General features: G+C 38.1%; 1 protein-coding gene across 1 annotated transcript in view; it reads right to left on the bottom strand.

Moving 5' to 3' along the window:
• PLCG2 (phospholipase C gamma 2) overlaps positions 1-20,448 on the bottom strand; it is a 49,018-nt gene that overhangs the window by 17,712 nt on the left and 10,858 nt on the right. Inside the window, exons 2-15 of the mRNA XM_088529069.1 lie at positions 17,326-17,466; positions 15,066-15,159; positions 13,538-13,585; positions 9,593-9,677; positions 8,808-8,891; positions 7,446-7,489; positions 6,167-6,239; positions 4,891-4,992; positions 4,599-4,717; positions 4,173-4,258; positions 3,120-3,240; positions 2,227-2,395; positions 1,135-1,239; positions 828-917 (exon numbers count right to left, since the gene is read on the bottom strand). Coding sequence (XP_088385195.1) covers positions 828-917; positions 1,135-1,239; positions 2,227-2,395; positions 3,120-3,240; positions 4,173-4,258; positions 4,599-4,717; positions 4,891-4,992; positions 6,167-6,239; positions 7,446-7,489; positions 8,808-8,891; positions 9,593-9,677; positions 13,538-13,585; positions 15,066-15,159; positions 17,326-17,466 — 1,361 coding nt within the window. The remainder of the gene's footprint in view (positions 1-827; positions 918-1,134; positions 1,240-2,226; positions 2,396-3,119; positions 3,241-4,172; positions 4,259-4,598; positions 4,718-4,890; positions 4,993-6,166; positions 6,240-7,445; positions 7,490-8,807; positions 8,892-9,592; positions 9,678-13,537; positions 13,586-15,065; positions 15,160-17,325; positions 17,467-20,448) is intronic.

Here is a 20,448-nt window from a genome sequence, read left to right as displayed (position 1 = left end):
CCTTTGATAACATGAAATGAACAGTATGCATTGTCATGCTATATTATTATATATCAAACCTAATTTCATCATATTGTGTAGCTAGAGAATAGCAATAACAATTAGTCAAAGGCATGTAACTCATAATAAAGACTTTGTCAGTGCACACAGCAGCTTAATTCCAGTAGTTAAATGCTAGTATTCCATTGCCCTTATACTTCTCTTTATAAGGCTTAAGTTAGTCAACGAACAGAGACATTTAATTAAAAAGAAGTTCATCAGAATGGATTGGTAAAGGCCCTTAACTCTTATTATCTGACACAGATTCCTAAGATTTCAATAATTTCAGCACCTGTAAACAATGAGAGAATCTGAAAGGACAAATTTGTTCATTAAAAAGCTTGTTTAAAAGCTCACCTTCTTCATTTCACATTAAAGAGAAATAGGTAACTATTCTCGTGATGCAGGCATCTCATTCCCATCCACACGCCAAGCGGCAGATGAGGAAGCATGAAACTATTAGATCAATTTGAATACTTCAGTTGCATGCAAACAGGAAATATAATTAACAAAAAGAGGACCAGACTATAGACTGAGTAAAGGTGTTTCATTTTCTTCAAACTTTTTTCATGGAAGCAGAAAAAAAAACTTCTGTTCAGAAATCCGTAATAGAATAAATCTTGTCTGGCTTCAGGCAGGAGGAAAACTCATTATTAAGCTCTCAAAACTAGTGACTTTAGTCTAGTCTAGTTTTAGTTTCTTCAGCCTAACAACTGCAAAGAAATCCAAGCGTAACCAACTCTAACTGGGGGAAGGAATACATTTACACAACAACACAGAGCCATCACCTTTGAAGAATCTTCATCAACATTCTGTTCAATGTCATCACTGAATGAAAGCTTTTCATCTGCAATAGCACAGTAGTGCCGAGTCCATTTCTAAAAGTTAAAGCAAATATTAAAACCATTACCAGGACAAACAGCCAAGCCACCAATCACAACTTCCAAGAAGGTCTAACAATAAACAAAGTGCCTTCTTGCCCTCCCTCACATCAGTTCGAGTGAGAATATTACTTACAAAAATATTGATGACATTTGTGTATACCTCCTACATTGCACATTCTAGTAACAAACTGTTGTGTCATATAAATTCTACCTGTTCTATTGTGTCCCACATGTAAAGTTCTCCTTGTTGTTTCTTTTCTTCTTTCTTATCTTCCAGGTTCACATCAATGTCTCCTTTTGGACCCAATTTTTTATGCTTTAAAAAAAATGTATATAAGATTGGTCATTCTAACTCAGTATAGCTCAGTATAGGCTGTAATTTACCTCCATTGCCCAGCTTTCTCCTGTAAGAAAGATTTTAATATAAAAAACAGCATTTCCACATGCTTTATATAGTAAGGGTCAAATATTTTGGCTAGAAATTTAAATCTCGTACTCAAGGTTGAAAACTTTGCAGAGGTGTCATTCAAGCAATGAGCAAACAACAGTTTTGATAAGAGCTCCCCATTCCTCTGAGGACAGAAAACATGAAGCAATGTTTGCCTAACATAAAAATAAGGCTAAAAAGGAACCACTCAGAAGAACAGGACATAGTTGCTACATATGCAACAGCACAGAGCACAGCACCTGTAAGAAACCCGTACAGAGGCTGCTTTCTATCAATGAGACCTCAGTTTTCAGACACATCTGTATAAATTACACATATAAAAAAAGCACAGTTTTTGTGTATGAGTTACAAAATACTCATCTATTTTTGCAATTTTCAAAGTAAACAATTCTGACAACTTAAGTCTGCAGCCTGCATAGTGCTTTAGATTTCGCTATAGTGAGAAGCATTCTTTGAAAGACCTGTTAATACCATTAATCTAACTTTCTATCCGAGAGCATACTTTTCTCTGTACAAGAGGTCTATGATGAGCATCTGCGCCAGCAAAACCTTGGTCAAATTTAGCAGTAACATTTCAGAAGCTGGAAGGTCTTTAGAAAAGGGCTGACATTTCATCTGGTACTTGAACTAGCAACGTTACTTGCAAATAAGACCAACAACGAGCAACTCAATATGCATTTTAACAGAATTCCATAATATGTTGGCAAATTTCAGTAATACAGGCTTTGAGCATATGGATTCTTACCCGCAGCAGAAAGCAGCAGCTATGTTGTGAAGCCAGAAGAAGCACTCTTGGCTTCTGCTCTTGCTTTTCTATTTTATCTACAAGGTCACAATACAAGCTTGAAAACCTACCTTGATGATGATTTTTTCTTTCAGCTGGGTTGGTGATGGCAACTGATCTGCACTGGCTTCGACGGGTTTTGTTAAAAGCTGATCCCCAAATACCTCCTTGAACACTTTGGCCATGTGTCGCTGCTGTTCCACACTGCAGTGCTCTTCAATTGACAGAATGACGGGGTACCTTGGATGAAGTAAACACAGGTAAAAGCAAACATTCAGTTTCTGACATCCAGAAAATATTTCTACATCCCTCCTGGGCAGCCTACCCCTGCTGCACATAGGGAAAGCATCGCAGTATGTTCACCCTACAGTCAGAAACTGTTCCCACATGAGAAAAGAACACTTCTCCCCTGTGTCCATCTGAAAACAGGAGAAGTAGGGGGCACGGGGAAGAGGAGTCTGACAGCCCCATCTCTTTCCCAACTGATGGGTAACACCTTTCATGTTAAGGAGCTCTCAGCACAGGGTCTAGAAGAGCAGAGACAGATTTAAATCCATATAACCAGCTCAGGCAGCACGCTATGAATTCTACCTCTTTCTCAGCTAAGGCCTCCCTACAATGTGAACACTATCTCATAGATATTTTACTTGTCATCTATAGAGTTTGGGTTTTTTTTTTTTAAAGACATACTATTCAGAATATGAAGTTGCATGTTTCAGCTTAATGGAGGAATCCAGGAATGGAAATAGGAATGCCTTTAGGGTACTCACCATCTATCTCAGTAGCAAATTGTTATGTAATGGGACTCTTTCTCAAAATTGAATCTATTAAAAAGCCATATCAGGACATTACTGAAAAAGGCTAGGATATCATTCTCCCCACCCCAATTTTTTTTTTCTCTCCTGAATTGATGAGGAATGATCTAACCATTCAAAATCAGGCTTAAGAAAATATCAAAACCTACTCAGATGCAACAAAAGCATGGTCTTTGATTGCCTGCACTACATCATCAAATTTGATCTTTGTTGTCCGTGTCCATCCATGATATATGATTGGTTTCCCATCTGGACCATCCCAGCAATCCACTAAGAAAGACAAGCAGAAGAAAAAAGATAAAAACCAAGCAGCTACTTAAACCAGCAGAAAGAATACAACATGCACCTAATTCTTCAAAGTATTTCATACTGTGAGTCATAGACTTTTATGTTCTGCTGAAATATTCTATTAGGTGGCTTTATATCTCTCACAGAGGAGATTAAATTCACTTAAGTAAGAGCAATACAAATAAAATACAATATAAAGTTTCCCCAAAGCATTTTCATTAGGGAATCTTGATGTTAGGAACTCAGGCAGCTAAACTGTCAGTTCATTAGTTTACAATAACGGCCCAAATGGTAAATAAACTCCCACAAGTGATATTGTTGGCAGTTTATCCATTTTGTTGGTTATTATGCTAAAACTCTAATTTAAGGCACATTTTGCATTAACCAAACTGAACAAGATCCTTGTTAATTATGACAAAAGATGATCAGCCTGTAGCAAGCAGTTTAACAAAGTAACTGGTGAATTAACATGAAAATCGAGTCAAACCTTGGAACCCTGAAATAAGATACACAAGCACAGTGATGAAGAAGCTTCCACAAATAGTAGAGAACAAAGGGACAAAGCCAGGAACTGATTTACAAATGAGTTAAATGGAATGACAAATAGCATAAAATTTCAAGAAACTCAAAAACTTTGCCTTGTCTGTATCAAGAATGAAGGTAATAAGCTATGCCTTACACTTCTTTCTATAGCTACCGCACATGTAATACAAGTTTGAATGTTATATTCTCATATAGTAAACCAGTGATTGAATTACTGGTATATGAAGAACACCAGTTTTAGAAAGATCTGGAAATTCCAAGGAAACAGGGTTTTTTGTTTGTTTGTTTTTCCTTTTCTTCTAAATCTTAAACAGGGGAAACTGCCTATCTGGGGAGAATGTTACAAACCATTCCATGAGCTCATTACTCACACTCAATACATCGACATCCCATTCTCAGGCACCTGATATAAGCTTCTGTGGAGGATTCACTTCGAAGCTGATCTCCTGTCAGGTATCTAAGGGGAAAAGGACATTGTAATGTTGTAAGAGCAGACAAGCAGTCAATTTAAACAATTTCCCACCTGCTCAGCAGGGCTCATTTGTCCTCCTATTAGGAAGCATTGGGGTTTGTTTGTTTGTTTTTTAATTGAACTTGCTATGGAACAAATTGGAAATTTTTTTGCTGATCAGATATTACCATATTTCAGGACTGACCAGTTTGTAGAACTGAAAAGGCTGAGCTAACAGATTTCTGGAGGGTTTATTACAAGCTCTGAAACACACCTAAGGTTCACCATACTGAAGGGAAATCATGCCTTTGAACACAGACAGATAATGAGGCTTTCGCTAACTTACGTGTTATGAGAGGAAGAGATCCAGTAGTGGGACAAGGGATTATTCATATCCTGCGCATCTATTGATTCATATTTCTCATCCCAAATACTGTTCTCTTTTGCAAAAAGGTAGGTGAGAAACTAAAATACAAAGAGAGACCAATTCTAAATGCCTCTGAGCAGACAAGGCCAAAAGAAATCCAACAACATAGTAAACAGCAGCCTAAAGAATCTGCCACACAATTAACAAAGTAGGAACTAGTAATTAAGGAAAAATGCCCATGAGGAACTACTGGAATGTATTATTATCTCACCTCATCGACAAAGAGGAAGGGTTCAGCAGTTTCTCTCATAGTGTCATCAATAAACTTTGTCATACGCTCTCGGACTTTACTGACGTCTTGTGCCCAAGACTCCTAAAAATAATAAGGAAGTAAAAAGCTTTAGATGTTGTGACATGCTATATAAAATTAAATGGAGAAGAGAGACCTACAGATGTGGTTCATTAAAACTCTCTCATCTGGCTATTTAACTGCCAGTATGTTTTACAGCACCTACACATTTTAGTTTCCTATGTGACATTTAAGAGAAGGAAAAGAAGTTCTTCACAGAAATGCGTCTGTACAGACTGCAGGCCCACAAAATACACACTAGATCAGTAAATATATGCATGCACACAGTAAAAGATGCCCTCTGAGGGATATGGCTTGACTATAGAGTCTTCTCTCTTCCGAGTGCAACCTGAAAGTCACTTTAGCCTGGTAGAATAGGGAGAAAAAGAAAGTATCAAGTTCATACAGGAAATGTTGATCTGAGTTTCTGACAGTTATTTGCAACCTTGGATTTTAGCAGCACCTAGCCAATATCACAAACCTAAAAAGTAAAGAATTGGAACGCAGACAATAAAAAAAAAAAAAAAAAGTCAATGAGCAATCTCAGAACCATTCCACTATATTCTATTGTGAATATTCATTATATACTATTGTGAATGTCTGTCCATAGAGGTTGGCCTATATATCAAATTCTGATTTTCTTTTTTTCATGTCTGTGCTAAATAGGATTATATGCAACATTGAAGACAGCTGCAATCCCTAGTCCAGTCCTTATCTGTTTGCTGGTATGAGGCACTGGACTGTCCCCAATCAAGAAAAAAAAAAATCCCCTTGACTCAAATAGTAGCAGTCAGCCCTTTTTTTTTTTTAAACATATATAAGAGCTGCTAAAACAGTGCCATGGCCAAGATACAAACCCAGATGCATCTGCGGTGACAGCTGTAACTAGGCCAAGATATTATCTTTGGCAAGTATGCAGTGTTTATTTTCAATTTGTTTATTTATCTAGATGACTAGATAGAGACCTGTTAAAACCTTATTTACAGTGTCCTCCTCTCTTTCTAATGCAACTTCAGAGTCTTTAAATGAATGAAAAATAACTCCTGGGACCCTCATTGTCAATGACTATGAAAAAAATCTTTCCAAGACCTGCTGCTGCAGTTGACATCAGTCATTCTCTATGACACACCACATTTCCTTTAAGTAGATAATTCTGAGAGACAACCTCAAGAGTCCAAAATTCCTATAACCTTCTCACCTGCTGCTCATGGAGCAGGAATCTCTGAAAGTCGTGGAGATGAACTGCGGAAGCATCTGGACGGTCAGTGTTTCTTTAAAAAAATAAAGAAGAAAATGGGAAAAAAAAAAGAAAGAAAACAAAGCTAGAAAAATAACAGAGCATATGTCATCAAATGTTATAGGAGGAAGTGACAGGGTTTGTATTTTGGATTTATAGTATAATCCTGCTGCTGCCGCTAAAACCTTTTATAACTTCAGTGGAATTTAGATTAAAGTTGTAATATTGAATTATGTAATCACTGTATTCTGAGACCTTTAGATAAGGTCTCCTGGATCCCTGATCCATTTTTGATAGTGATTCATTGGGAAAACTACCAACTGTGTTTCCTGCTTTGTGAAAAAGAGCAACATTCAGTTTACAAGGGTGTTGTTTACTTTAGCTAAGACATAGGGATATATTGTTATGTTAAATTATGGCAGAGCCACCCTTCCACAAGTAATTCCTTCCATGTTTTATTCAGATGATCTACAGCGACAAATCAAAACCTGAAAAAGGAGATCAGATGCAGTCAAGGTGATAGAAAGGAGCACATCTGCGTTCTCATTTGTAGGACACAAATGCTGCATCATCTGGTACTAATAAGATATTTATAAATCACCCACCTTGGGTAAATCTATGGGTTTAAGCTGATCAAGTTAATATTCACGTGAAATGATCAAAGACTAAAGAAATAACATTGTGCACTCAAAGCAAATTTCTAAGCAACTCCCTAAATCTGTTGGCATAATATTAAAGCTTAAGTCATAGTCAATATGTGATCAATGACCTCCTCTTTCATGCTGTATACATCTTACTTAATCCTCAAGCCCACCAGGTAAAAACATCAGAAACTGTTTAGGTCAGCACTGTGCTTGTATCCAGCCAAAGCCACTGCACCACATCACTCTCCAGATGGAAGATAAATTTCTCCATCAAATTCTCTCCACTAATACTTCTGTGCAGCTCTTAGTTAAATCAAAAGGCAGGCAAATTTGCTTGTTGGTACCCACAGCATTCATATTATTAGGAAGTAAAAACAGCATTTATCAAATTATATCCAAGACTTGTTTCTATACTAAATTCACTTTTCTGAATGCACTAAGATGTATCCTTTTTTTTCCCCCACTTATTAAAGCTTCAATACAAAAAACAATGATGTAATTAGAAAAAAAAATAGGGATATGTAAGCAGACAAAAATTATGGAGCACTGCAACCGTAAATACATGTGAAAAAATTAATACAAATGAAGAGTCTCACCCAAGAATGAACACAGAGGAATCCTTTTTGAATTCATCAAGAATCTTAAAAAGAAGAAAAACAACAAAAAGGAGAGTGGATAAATAATAAAGCAACATGCAATTCTCCATCTAATAACCACTATTGCTTTGGGAAGGAAATCAAATATAAATTTCTACTTAATAGAAGCTGTATGAAAGTTGGCAGCACACATTTTGAGTTAAATGGATAAGAAGAAACATACTGTAAAGGCTGGCAATTGCACTTCAGACCTTTCAATGCAAAAACCCACAATTCTCAGGAGGAAACACCTTATATGCACAATCAATCAAATTTGTTGCTTGATAGCCCAAAAAAAATGGAAGTATTTCTCTTCTATCATATTTATTCATTTGAATATAAAGCTTGAATTGCTTCTGTTTGGATCAGCATAGTTATAGATGGCAGAAACTCATCGACCAGCCCATAAGCAGTTGTTGAGCAAACTGGGGAGTTTCCTTGAAAGGATCCACCAGGAGCGATAAGAGCTAAAGGAAGTCAGTTAGCCTCCCTATTCTGTTTTCTACTGTTAGGAAACTTTTTGCTCTGGCTAAGTAACTAGATTTTCATGAGCAAAAATAAAATGCAGTCAATGATCTCTTTTAGCCAGCATAAAAAAAAAAAAAGCACTATTGTCAAAAGAGGCTTTATTTTAACCACTCCAAGTCCAATCAACAATGTACAAACGTCATCAATTAAGACATTTATGCAAGTAAATCCAAGTTAGGTGTTTTCATACTGTTCTAAAGGCTGCGAGATTTTCAGGATCACTAAATATATGCAGGTGCTACCAACTTCATGAATCATGGAACACACAGCGAACAGCAGCCAGGCAGTTACCCATATAAATCAGTGAAATGTAATTCTACTGCATTTATGCAGGACTCCCTAAAGCTTGTCATGCTGTGGACTCATCACTGCTTATCTCTAAGCACAGGACACGACGACAGCAGGAGCTATTATCTGATGGTCAAGATGCGTTCTAGCACCATTTGCAGAATATGTGGCACGAGACTAATGCAAGCACGGAAAAATACGGCTTCTAGCAGTAAATGATAACCAGATCTAATGCAAAGACACCATATACTGAACAAACTCACAAGAAAAGCTCTTCCTAGAAACTCCATCTCACTTGTGCATCTTTCTACTACCAACACGAGAAGCAACGTCCTAAATCAGTTACTGATGGGTCACCGTTACCTATATATCAAGTACAGTAACATGAGAAAAGCTCTTTTTACGTTGCAATAGGAAAAAAAGAAACACAACGAAAAAAAAAATCAGTATTTACTCTTCACTTTCACCAAGCGGTTAGAAAGTAGGACTCTTTTTGAAAAAGCTTACCGATTTCTGTTGTTCAAACATGATTTTCTTGTAGAACAAATGAAGTTGTTCAAAACTAAGTTCTTCCTTGTGAGCACCTATTTCCTGTGAAAGAAAGTAACATCCAGTGATTAGAATTCCCTGCATTGTGTTTGTATAGCAAACAAGTTCCAAGTGCAACCCTCTCGCACATTCTGTTCTACTTTATTTTTTAAGAATATGAACACATGAGCAGATTCTTAGTTTGTAACATATCATTCCTAGACCACATCTCTGGTCCTATATTTTACATTTTGTGTCTATTTCCACTAAGTTACTGAAAGTAAAACGGTATCTCAGTGATTGTTAGCTGGAGCAACAAAAGCAAGAGCGTGTGCTTTAAGGGTGGAGGGCTGGAAGCAGGAAAGTAGGAAAAGGTGGGGATCTTTATAATTCCTGTAGGAATGAAAAAGACCTTTGGAATATTACCATAAGTGAGAGGGGAAAGTTATTAGTTTGTTCATGTTGCAAAATAATTCTTATTCTTATTTGATAATGCTTATCTTGAATGATTTCCTATGCATCTGCACAGTTAGTAACAGCACAGATCCAAACCCAATTTTGGTTTTAGGGAACATTATAATGAGAAGTAAGAACGTTTAATTCTCTATTTTCTTAAGGTCATAGTTACACACAAAACCAAATTTGTAAGTTAAAATCATGTAGTTTATATACATTTAGCTGTACTGAAACAAAAATTCAGGCAGTATGCTGAGCAGAAGTAACAACACCTATGAGATAATACCAAAGAGCTAACATGTAATTACCGCAAATTTATCCTTCAAGAACTTCATGCTGCTCACTTTGAAATTTACTTGGGGAAGGACAGTTTTCAGCTCTCTAAGACTGATACTGAAAAACAAGAGCAAAAAAACCCAACAGTTGCACCCAGTGCACCACTAGTATATTTTTTATCAACATGAAAAAGCGACTATTGAAACATTTTGGGTACTATTCATCTCACATTTCTACATTAACTATTGATCAGATCCAGATAATCAACTCAAATACAATGTTTAAATGTGGTGAGATGAATTGCAGCCTTTCATCCACTGCTTCAATCCCACTGCAAAAGTAATCTAGACAGAGAAAACATTTTACAAACAGTATTCAAAAAAGATGAGATGAAACAGAAAATTAAAAGTTCAAGTTTTCTCCACCTTTATAACCTTTACCTCCAGCTGTTACTCACCTGGATGCTGAAGCTGATGGTTAGCAGCAAGAGAATTCTGCAATAGCTGAACATGACCCCATCTTCCTGACACCACCAAGACTCCCCAGTGAGAACTACCTTCAAGACCTGTTTACCTGCTTATGAACCTTTTCATAGTTTCTGAATATCCATTGGTATAAAAGGATCAGCAGAACAACACTGATTTCCAAAAAAAACAATTTTTTCAAATGACAGCAGAACCTTTCAAATAAGACATATATTTCAAACTTGAAGCCACACATTGCTTATATACAGCAAGTTTTTAGGCAATTCTTAGACACAAAGCTAAATGTTTTAATTATTGCAACACCTGGCCACACTGTACAAAGCCTACTTGTGTATGCCCACTTCTTTTGCTGGTGCAAGGGCTTATAATAGAAACAAAGAGAGTTCATTTCATAATTGTGAATATGGCTCATTTTGCAAAATGCAATTTCCTTCACATCTTCCTGTTCTCTCATCAACCTCAGATTTTATTTCCAGTCTCCTAGATGCTACTTTTATAGCCTTCTTTAGTGCAACTTCAGAGTTCAATTCTTAGTCACAGTTCTTAGTGCACTAATGCTCGAAATATGAACATGTGGTAGAAGAGGGCTATCATAACTCTCTTTGGATAGAGAGAGGGTTTATTTCTAAAGGAGCTGGGTGCCCAGATACTTCAAATAAGTCATTGCTTTGATCATAACACTACAGCTGAGCCAATCTAATAGCTAAAAGCAACACCACTCTCCATACTCCATGTCCTCTGCCCTGCCGCCCTTGTCCTCCCCACCAGTTTCCATATGCCAGCTCCGATGCTCATCGGACCCTTTACTGATTCAACCTGCTAATCTGGCAGAAAACTATCTGGGAAAAAAAAAGGAATAGGAATTTTCTACTGACTTTATGAACTGAATCAGCCCAAATTGCATCCAGATCAACATTAGAGATAGAATAAGGGAAGTGGCAAGAATTCCTGGTTACAAGAAAGTAAAAATAGCAGATGAGAAAGGAAAGAGCTAGACCATGACCACTCAGCTGCTGGTGCAGCAACTGAGCCATCTGCAATAGCTCCACTTCAGTGGCCTGCTGTACTAGTGGTCATTGGCATAGGAAAGAATGGAAGCAAGGCCTTATGTTCTGGACACAGATTCTTGGACTCTGGGTATCTGCTGCTGTGAGCTCTCATTGAGAAAAACACAGCTTGGAGGTGGGACATTAAAAAAATAAAGAGAATAAAAATATGTGGCAGAAAAGAGAAACACAAAAAAGATAAGGGAACAGAAGCATGGCATTATCAGCTGCTTCTGTCAATGCCCACAAATCATCTAAACAATACCAAAGTACCCAAGAAAACCAGGATCTGCCTTGACCTACAGTGAATCAATAAGCCATTAACTCTGTGCAAACATAGGGCCAGAAGAAGTCACTTAAGAGGGAAAAAAAGAGTAGTAATCAGCGCCTAAACCAAAGTCATGCTTTTATTTTACAAACTGTCCATGCAAGTAGCTGCCCTGTGAGATATTCTCACCCCCATTGTGTAGAGGGAGAAAGAGGCAAAGCAAGAAGTACCTTAGCCAAAATCCATGCCAGAGCCAGATTAGAACTCAGGAAATTCCTGGCTTTCCTCCCTGTCGCCAGACCTCTGGAAAAACACTTATTTTGGGAGCAAAAACGAACCCTCATTTGTGCACTAAGCATTGAGTACAAGCAATTTCCTCTAGCCAGACAAGCACAAGCTAAAACAAAGAGCTGGGACATCATTATCACTGGCAAAAGCTCAACCACTGAAACACCAGCCTGGAAGCCTAACCTTTACAATTAACCTTCCTAGAAACTGCAACACTAAACACAATGAAACTTGGTTCAAACTCCTTGCCTGAAATTTCCTAAGGGTGTAAATCATCTAGCAAGAAAATGAAAAACTGCCTTCTCCACCGTGCAAGTCTCCTTGATGATGAGCAGACAACCTTGTAGTGATGGAACAACCTGAGGCATTAAATAAAACCTCCCCAGCAGACATATACTGTCAGATGCTGCTCCTCTACCCTAATATTTCTTTTCTGCTTCATGATGCCCTGCACCCATTGCAGGATTAGCCTTTTCTAAACCCTCAGGAGGTGTTAAAGGCAGGGGGTGTTTTGTCCTTTCCCATTCTGGCTGTTCCTGAAGTTGTCTCAGTTGGTACTAAGGCAGCTGCACGACACCAGAGCTTTCTGGCGGAATGGTGTTATTTCCTGCCTAACAGGGTCTCACACAATGAAACACCACACTTTATTTTGCATTTAGGAAAAGGCTTAAATAAGAAGAAATGCAAGTTCTTCTACCCGCTTAAGTACACCTTAGAAAAACAGAATGCTACAGAAAAAGGTCAAAGCCATAGTAAGGTTTTATATATCTGTATGGCAGAGGAGGAGTTAACATTCTTCACAGTGTCCCACAACTTCTGGCAACTCTAATGAGAAGTGTGCCACTGAATTCATTAAAATGTCTCTTGTGCTGTTCAAATGCTACAAAAGGACTTCACACACAGGAAGCACAAGGAGAGCTGCAACATAATGGGACTTTTTCACACGGGGAGCAGCAAGGCATAGGCGACTCCCTGGCTTCGGTCTCTCAGAGTACGTGTCCAAGGGACGACCCATACAGCGAGGCCAACTGCACAAAATTACACATATCCAAGCAGAACCTCAGAAAATGGTTTTGTCCTTATTCCAAACCATTAATGTGGCTTCCTCCTCTTTCTGTCCTCAGGAGATGCCTTCTGCTTCCCACTGTTAAAACAACTCTCTCACACTGTGCTAACCCATCACACCAATAGTCCTCTTTCTCTCCAGTAATATCCTCAGGTATCTAACCCTGTAACTGGGTATGTCTGGAGTAGGTAGTGCAACCAGTTTCAATCTAGATGCCACATCGATTAGTAACATCAGGCTAGCCCCACCAGGCTGCGAGCAGAGAAAGCCACCCAATCTGATACCTGATTGTGTGTGAACAAGCTTTGAAAAGCTGGCTTGGACTTATCTCACCTAGACTGCAGCTGCTCCAGCATGAACGTGCCTCAGGAAGACGTCATGGCATAGCTGCACAGGAAAACCAACTGCACATAACACTCCACTGCTGGGCTCTCATTTATAAAAGGGCAAAGACATCTGTAAACCTGGCAGACTGCAACCTCCAGAGCCCCACGGCTGAGCTGAAGCATTGGGGTGACAGCACCGTAAGGCAATCGCTTTTCCATACGCAGGCAGGGTGATTTTAGGCTAGAAAGTATAATGGTTTATTTTTCATCATTTCCTACCTCACTATATCACATATGAACATGAGTAAGCATTATGCACCTAGTGTGTTGGTCAAAAGGTGACAAATAATTTGTCAAAGCAGTAGCAAATACAATTTTCAGAGGGTTCTCATCTTTTTCTTCTTGGTCAAAGTACTCTTTTTCTTTCATTCTCTGTTACATTCTGCAAGGAGAAGTTCACTAAAAATAAACTGTATTTGAAGAGGGAGAGCTTCTTACCTATTTCTTCTAGTTTGATCAACAGAATAGATCTGCTTTCTCAGCCAGCTTGGGAAAAAAAAAGGGAAAAAATAATCTGAGAATTAGACAGAAACAAAGGAATATCAAAATCCAGAGACAAAATTCAACAAAAATATTTAAAAGCTAGAAAATATATGCTTTTTAATAAAGCAAAAACACTTACAACATCAAAGCATTCGGCCTTTTTTAACACTACTTATGAATAAATATTTTTCTGCTGTGTACTACTGCATTTTCAAGCCATGTAACACAGGAAGAGGAAAGGACACAAAAGAATGAACACCTAAAATCTACAAAAATCTAAAGTGGATAGAATGGGCCAAAACTTTGGCTAATGTAAACCAGAATAACTCCATCAAGTCAATGATTTATGTCAGCTTAGGCTGTTGGCTCAAAGGTCTCTTAGATGCATAAAAGTAAAAATCTGGGGGAAGTCTGGGGGTTGGAGAGGAAGAGGGAATTTTTAGAAGAACAGAGAGTCCTTAATAAAAATCCTAATTAGAATTACTGTCAGCTTCAGGTGCACAGCAAAATCACCTTAGCAATATTTAAAATAAATATCTAAACGCACACAATTTTGGTCTAAATGATGATCAAAACATGCCATTAGCAAGTTCATATTCTAAGGGAGCGCTTTGTCCACTGCACAAATGTAGGTACCTTTGGAATACAGCACTTCATGCTGCAATATTATATAACACATAAAGGCAGGAAGTGAAGAAGGCAGAAGTAGTACTTTTTCCTCCCTGACCAGAACTGCAGACAGGTAAAGACAGCATCAATATCAAAGCTACAATTTGGACAGTTAGCAAGAAATGACAGGGTATTTCCTCACAGCAGGTTACAGCAGTGACTTCCTACAAGAAAAAATGTCAACAGTGCTAATCGATAATTGAGTATAGAGACTGCATTAAAAGCTTTTTGCAAAATTGGAATTCAGAGCATGAGCAGTTTTGCGTGTGAGTGGTTTTGAAAGCAACATCCTCTGAAGCACTAAGGTTGCTGCTTCACCATCATACACCGCTGCTGAAAATTAAGCTTCAAAATGCTTATTTTCAGCCTAGCTCCTGCAGTCAATGGACCACACTGCCATGTGATACAACGGTGCCAATAAAAAGGAGAATTGCAGAAGTGCACCTGGGAATTACAGAGAAGCAAGAGCTCCATTATGGACTTCTCCCAGCTGTCTATTGTGACAGCATTAGGCATATGAATTTTCCAGTAAGTCAACATACACATAGATCAAATACTCTTGTGATCTCATTAAGAGACAGACTTTTTAAAAGGGTGCAAAGAACAGTGCTGTTAAGCCCAGTGGTGTAACAGCAATTCCACAATGGTTACAGAGCAAAATGGCAAGCTTTCTGTATCATACACTAACTGAAGAGCAGCTGTTTTTATTGTAATTGGCAAGCACTCCTTCTTCCATCTTAAAAATTGCTTTAGGTTTTCCACATCCAATTCCAAAAAAAATCGGATGTCACAAAGTGAAAGAATGTCCACATACCTCTCCGTGATTGCCGGTGTGGAAGCACACATGACCTCTTGATACAAGATATTCAAGCCACAAAGCCATTTATCAGCATCATCTTTAGAATCAGCTGGGGAAAAAAATAATAAAAGTGTTGTAAAAAACATCAATGCAAAAATAAGACATAATTTGCTGTGTGTAGATAAACCCAAGCATAGAGAGCTGCAGGTTAACCTTTCTTTCTGATAAATATCTTTGCACAGGCTTCACGCTGCCTATCTAGAACTAACGTAAATGTTGTAAATTTGGGGTTGTGAGAGTTAAACCTAAAAGCTATGTCAAAAAATACCTCCTTTTAAATTTCTGCTTATCAGAGTAGCTGAATTTCAGTATGAAACTACTACTAAGCTCACGTAATAACCCATTTAAACTTTTTCTTCCCCCTTATCTTTTGTCTCCAAAATGGCCAATGCCCAGAGACCTAGACCTATAGCAACTAGAAGAATGCAGACAGGAGAACTAAGTATGTTGTATTCTAACATCAGACCATAATATTCCAAGAAACCTACAATAAAATTTTAAAGCTCTTGATGGACATTTACAAGCTCCTGCCTGTCACAATCATACCTCCAAACACAGACCGTTCCAGACAAGATTTAGGCAAGAAGAACAGAGGAAGGCAAGATACGAAATTAATATAGTTGATTTACAGCACATTCTAATAGAAGGTAAGTTTAGAAAGGTCTAAAACATTCCTACCCAGCTGTGACACTGTAGGGTTGGAAGGAAGGTGTACCTGAAAACTAAACTGGTTTATGACTGTTCTGGTTTGTTTTAAATTTAGTTTGTCCTTACCTTTCCCAAATCAGAAGCACCTTCTGCATAATTTACCATGATCGAATTTGGTAACGCTTCAGCTCAGAAGCAAGAAGATGCACTGCACCCTGGCAACAGCCCTCTCTGGGGAATACGGGTTAAAGCCAAAACCAGGGTTTTCCACCCTTTCATGAATCCATATCTTTAGCATGCCGGTTCTGAAACTCATCAACTAAACCAGTTCTGAAAAATTATTTTCACACAGGAGCTCTAAGCTGGGCGAGTCCTTTAACTGACTTCAAAGACAAATAGTCTCTGTAAAGATGAAGATTACATTTTATTGAAATACACTTTAAAACAATGCCATATTGCCCCAAGGATGAAGCTAGTGGCTAGCCTCAAATCCCCATGGAAAAGTTTTTCAATTAGTTACGCGCTCGGAAAGAACACCCACCCCCAGTGCCAAACCAGTTTTTTCCCAGGCCAATTCAGCCTCTTATGAAAACTAGCATTCCCTTCGAAGTAACAATTACTTTATATTGTTTTAAGAAACCATGACAAAGTGCTTTAAACAAGGAAAAGGATTTCCCCTTTAATTGAAAACTCTATCAGTCATGCTGTTATGCAGTTCAGCATTATGGCAACGTACCTCCTGGTACCAAATGTTTTCAAAGCACTGGCAGGGACCTGTTTTTCAGAATTGCCTGGGGTAATGGGAGAGGGCAGAGGAAACCAACCTAAGGTACCTGGCATAGCTACATTTAAAGCACAGCTGCTTATTCAAAATTTTCACAGACTTCATCCAACAAGGGTAAACCTGATCTGAAGCTAAAAATCTCCTCTATAGGATTATTTGTCACAAACAGTCTTTAACTTCCAGTGCATCAGGCTGTAAAAATAGGCTTCCAGTCCTGCAATCTATAAGCAATTAATTCTCACACACTGATGAAACCTTTGCTATAAGTACATCACTTCTACTTGAAAAGAAAGAAAAAAAAGTGTCTATTACTAGTGTTAGAAAGCCTATAAAGCACTCCTCTGTTAAATAGGTCACCGGAAGCAATGTATTGAGAGAAATGTATACTAAGAGACTCCTTATTGCCATTTAAATAGCAGCTCTCTTCTAGTGTGTGCCATGCATCTACCCTCTTAGACACGCAGCAGTGCTGCTCTGCAGAGTGTAAGTGACTGCAACAACCAAACCACTTACTGCACGTTTAGGTTACACAGCTGTTCTGTTTGGAACAAGACTGGAAAACTCTTATAAAGCTGTATTTAAAAGCAGAACATTCAGAATGCAGCATTACATACATACTCATGACTGGCTTAGTAAAAGGTGTCTCTCAGCTTTTAACTATCTGGTGTGCTGTTGAACTGCAGATGTTAACACACTAGTGCACTTTGCACTACTTTTCCATTAATGTATTCGATTCCAGAGTTCAGTAGTTAAGTTTAAAGAAGAAATAAAGAAAAAAAGTACCTGCTAAACTTAAGGTGTTGAGGACAAACTGGGTACCATAAAAAATAGTAAAGCAGTGTTGTTCTTTTTGCTTTGCTTTGCAACGCTCAAAGTCTTTTGAGTTCTTTCCTGGGCGAATTTCCTTTATTTCCATCAGATCCACTGAAAGAAAACAACATTAGTTCAGTTAATACAAGTACAGTTACATTCCAGCTCAGCCTGAAACAACAAGAACATCTCGGAACATATAAAAATAACTTATAGATGGGTTTTGGACAGGAAATGTGAATTCCATTGGTCTGCAATCCAAGTGTTCTCTGACAAAGCTCTAAATGTACTACTAACTGAAAGACAACAACAGAGAAGGACCAAGAGAAGAAAAAAGTATCTCGTCATATTTTTGTCATCTCATTATCATTGACTATCCACCAACAAAGGTTATATATATAATCTTGGGAGGTTACGTGGTTTAACAGATGACATTTACTCAAGCAAGAAATTTCCAACTGATGTGCCCACTGTTTAGAGACAAAAAAGATGCAACACATAATTTTTAGGTGCATAAAGTTAGATATTCTATTTTAGCTAGCCAGCTAGCCTCCCAGTACTGCCATCGGTATATGTAAAAAGAATATTTAAGTATCTTAAGCACCTTTCAGATTCCAAAGAGAGAATCCAGCTTCACACTTAAAACAATTTTCAGCCTTCTCCTGGTCAACTCCAAACAGATCTTTATCTTTTGCATAGCAGAATGGGAACATTGTGCTAGCACATATTTTCTTAAGTCAGTTCCTTTTTTATCAAACCCTTGCTATATGGCCTGCATAATATCAGTAAGGCAGCACTGAAATAGAAATATGTGCATTCTCAAGATAAGATACTTATTAGAAAACTGAGGAAGTGGTTTTGTTCTGCCTGTGGACCAGACAAATACACAGTTCTTCCCACTTCTGGACAATCTTGAATTATGAGCAACAGGAGGAAGAGCAAAGAAAAACATTTCATGCCTGCTCACAAAATGTGTTTATCAGGCTAACAAGACACAAAGAGGCTGAGGGTTTTTCTTCATGTATTTAACATCTCTGCAACATAAAAAAAAAACATGGTTTAAATGAGCACATCATTGCTAACAGAACACTTAATGCATAATGCAAAACCAGCAAGACTCCTAAGGGAGGAGGAGAAGAGTGCTACTTAAAACTGAGCTCTGTGGTTTGTTGTATTTCTATGGTAAATTTGAAAGGTAGAGAGGGAAAGGCAACGAGTCTCATCAACAAAGATCTAGATAATGAAACAGTAATTCTCTAGGAATTTCTTATTCCTTGCAAAGTATTCTAGGCCAAACTTTCCATTGGGCACTTTTTAACCCAGCCATTAACCCAACCTCCCATAGGAAAGTTGGACATTAGTGGTCAACCTGAACTTTACTGCACTGTAGAAACAGAAGAAAAAAAAAAAAAAAAGATTGTAGCAGACAAACATGTTAATTAAGCTTACTTAATTAAGCTTTCCTGGTATAATTTCCTTCAAGGTAAAGCACCTAGTGTCTCAACCTCAGTGTCCCCATCCATCAGAAGAACATCTTCTACAATCTGCATATCTGGATGGCTAAAGTTGGGTCCCTAAATTTAGATGCAAGCTCCTGAATTATATATATGGCATGATTTTCCACAAACAGTCCACAATCAAAAGCTCCCAATGATGGCCTGAATCCTCTAACAATCAGTCTCTGTAGCTGCGTGTCTAAGTATCTACCCCAAAATGCCTGCAACTAAAAAAGATGTTTAACCCCACCTTACCTCAACTATTTCACATGAGTATCACCAGAGACAAAGCAGGATGCAGAGCTAGAAAGTAAATATACGGAGAGAGGAGGAGATGGCATGGCCACAATGAATTACATGGGATTGAGACCCTCACTGGTTAATTCTAGAGATGGGCAAGAACAACCTCAGTCACCTTCTCTCCCTTCCTTTCACTCAACAAATACCAGCTGGGAAAAACAAATTGTGGAATTTTTGGAAGAATGCCTTTCATTTCTGCCTCCCATAACCATGTATGTGTGAAACACCATGCCAGAAAGACCTTCTCAAAGCATAAACTCAGCAGCGACAAGTGATTTCACAACCTCATGGCCGTTGTCACCTCCAGCGGCTCTTACCTCACACCGACCTCTGTAACTAGCACGCAGACTTGCTTAATGCCTTCCCCCGTTCCGTACACACTCACTATCCTTTTTCCCCTGCATTACAGCCTTTCCAACCTGCCATCCCATTCTTGCGTTTGGGTGCGTGCACGCACACATACATGCACAAGGGCTCCTGCATGCAGATGTTTCACACTGATGTGGCTGTTCTCATCTGCTTGTTTTATTCACACTACTAAGTACTGGATCACGAGGGACGATGCTGGTGAAAATAACAAAATTGTAAAATAAGTGGAACTTATTTACCTTCCACAAGCTAGTAACCAACTGAAATAAAACTGTATTTATCTTCTGTACAGTTATATTGAACTGGTAAAATTTGGGCACAGAAAAAAGGCCTTATAGAAACCCTATTGCTATTACATGATCTCTGAACACATGCAATTCAGAACAAGTGCAATTTCAAAGCATATCATAAGGCAAAGAGATTATTTTTTCTCCAATCCAAAGAGATTGTTATGCCATAGTAGAGGCAGAGGAGTGGCCGGATAAGAGAACAAACAAGTTAAACCCCCAGCCACATGAGAGAATATTCTTAAGACTTGGAATTTGGAATTCTACATTCCTATACTTCTTATGCATCATTCTATATGGAGCTGTCCAGCAACATTCTGGCAAAATACCATTACACTTGATAAAATAATTTATGAAACAGATATATAAAACACTGTATGAAAATATTATTCAGATTGTTAAGGTTGGAAAGATATCTTACCATGTTTTAGTTTCACAAAATGAATAGAAACAACATCAACAATATTAACTAAATGTATATAGACATTTTATCTTTAGTATGTATTTTTCTGTATTGTTGAAAGGAAAGCCAAGACTGAAAACTGGAAGAGGGAGAGAGAGACACACAACCCGAGAAGCATAAAACTGCTCTGGCACCAAGTTCTGTTTTCTCCTCAAGGAGGTTCAGCAAAATCTCCTGCGTG

This window comes from Tinamus guttatus, unplaced genomic scaffold (genome assembly GCF_059628265.1).
Source record: "Tinamus guttatus ecotype Peru unplaced genomic scaffold, ASM5962826v1 Tinamus_guttatus_pri_ptg000323l, whole genome shotgun sequence".
Classification (NCBI taxonomy): Eukaryota; Metazoa; Chordata; class Aves; order Tinamiformes; family Tinamidae; genus Tinamus; species Tinamus guttatus.
Note: the sequence above shows the minus strand (reverse complement) of the source record. Positions and strands in the feature narration are given on the sequence as shown.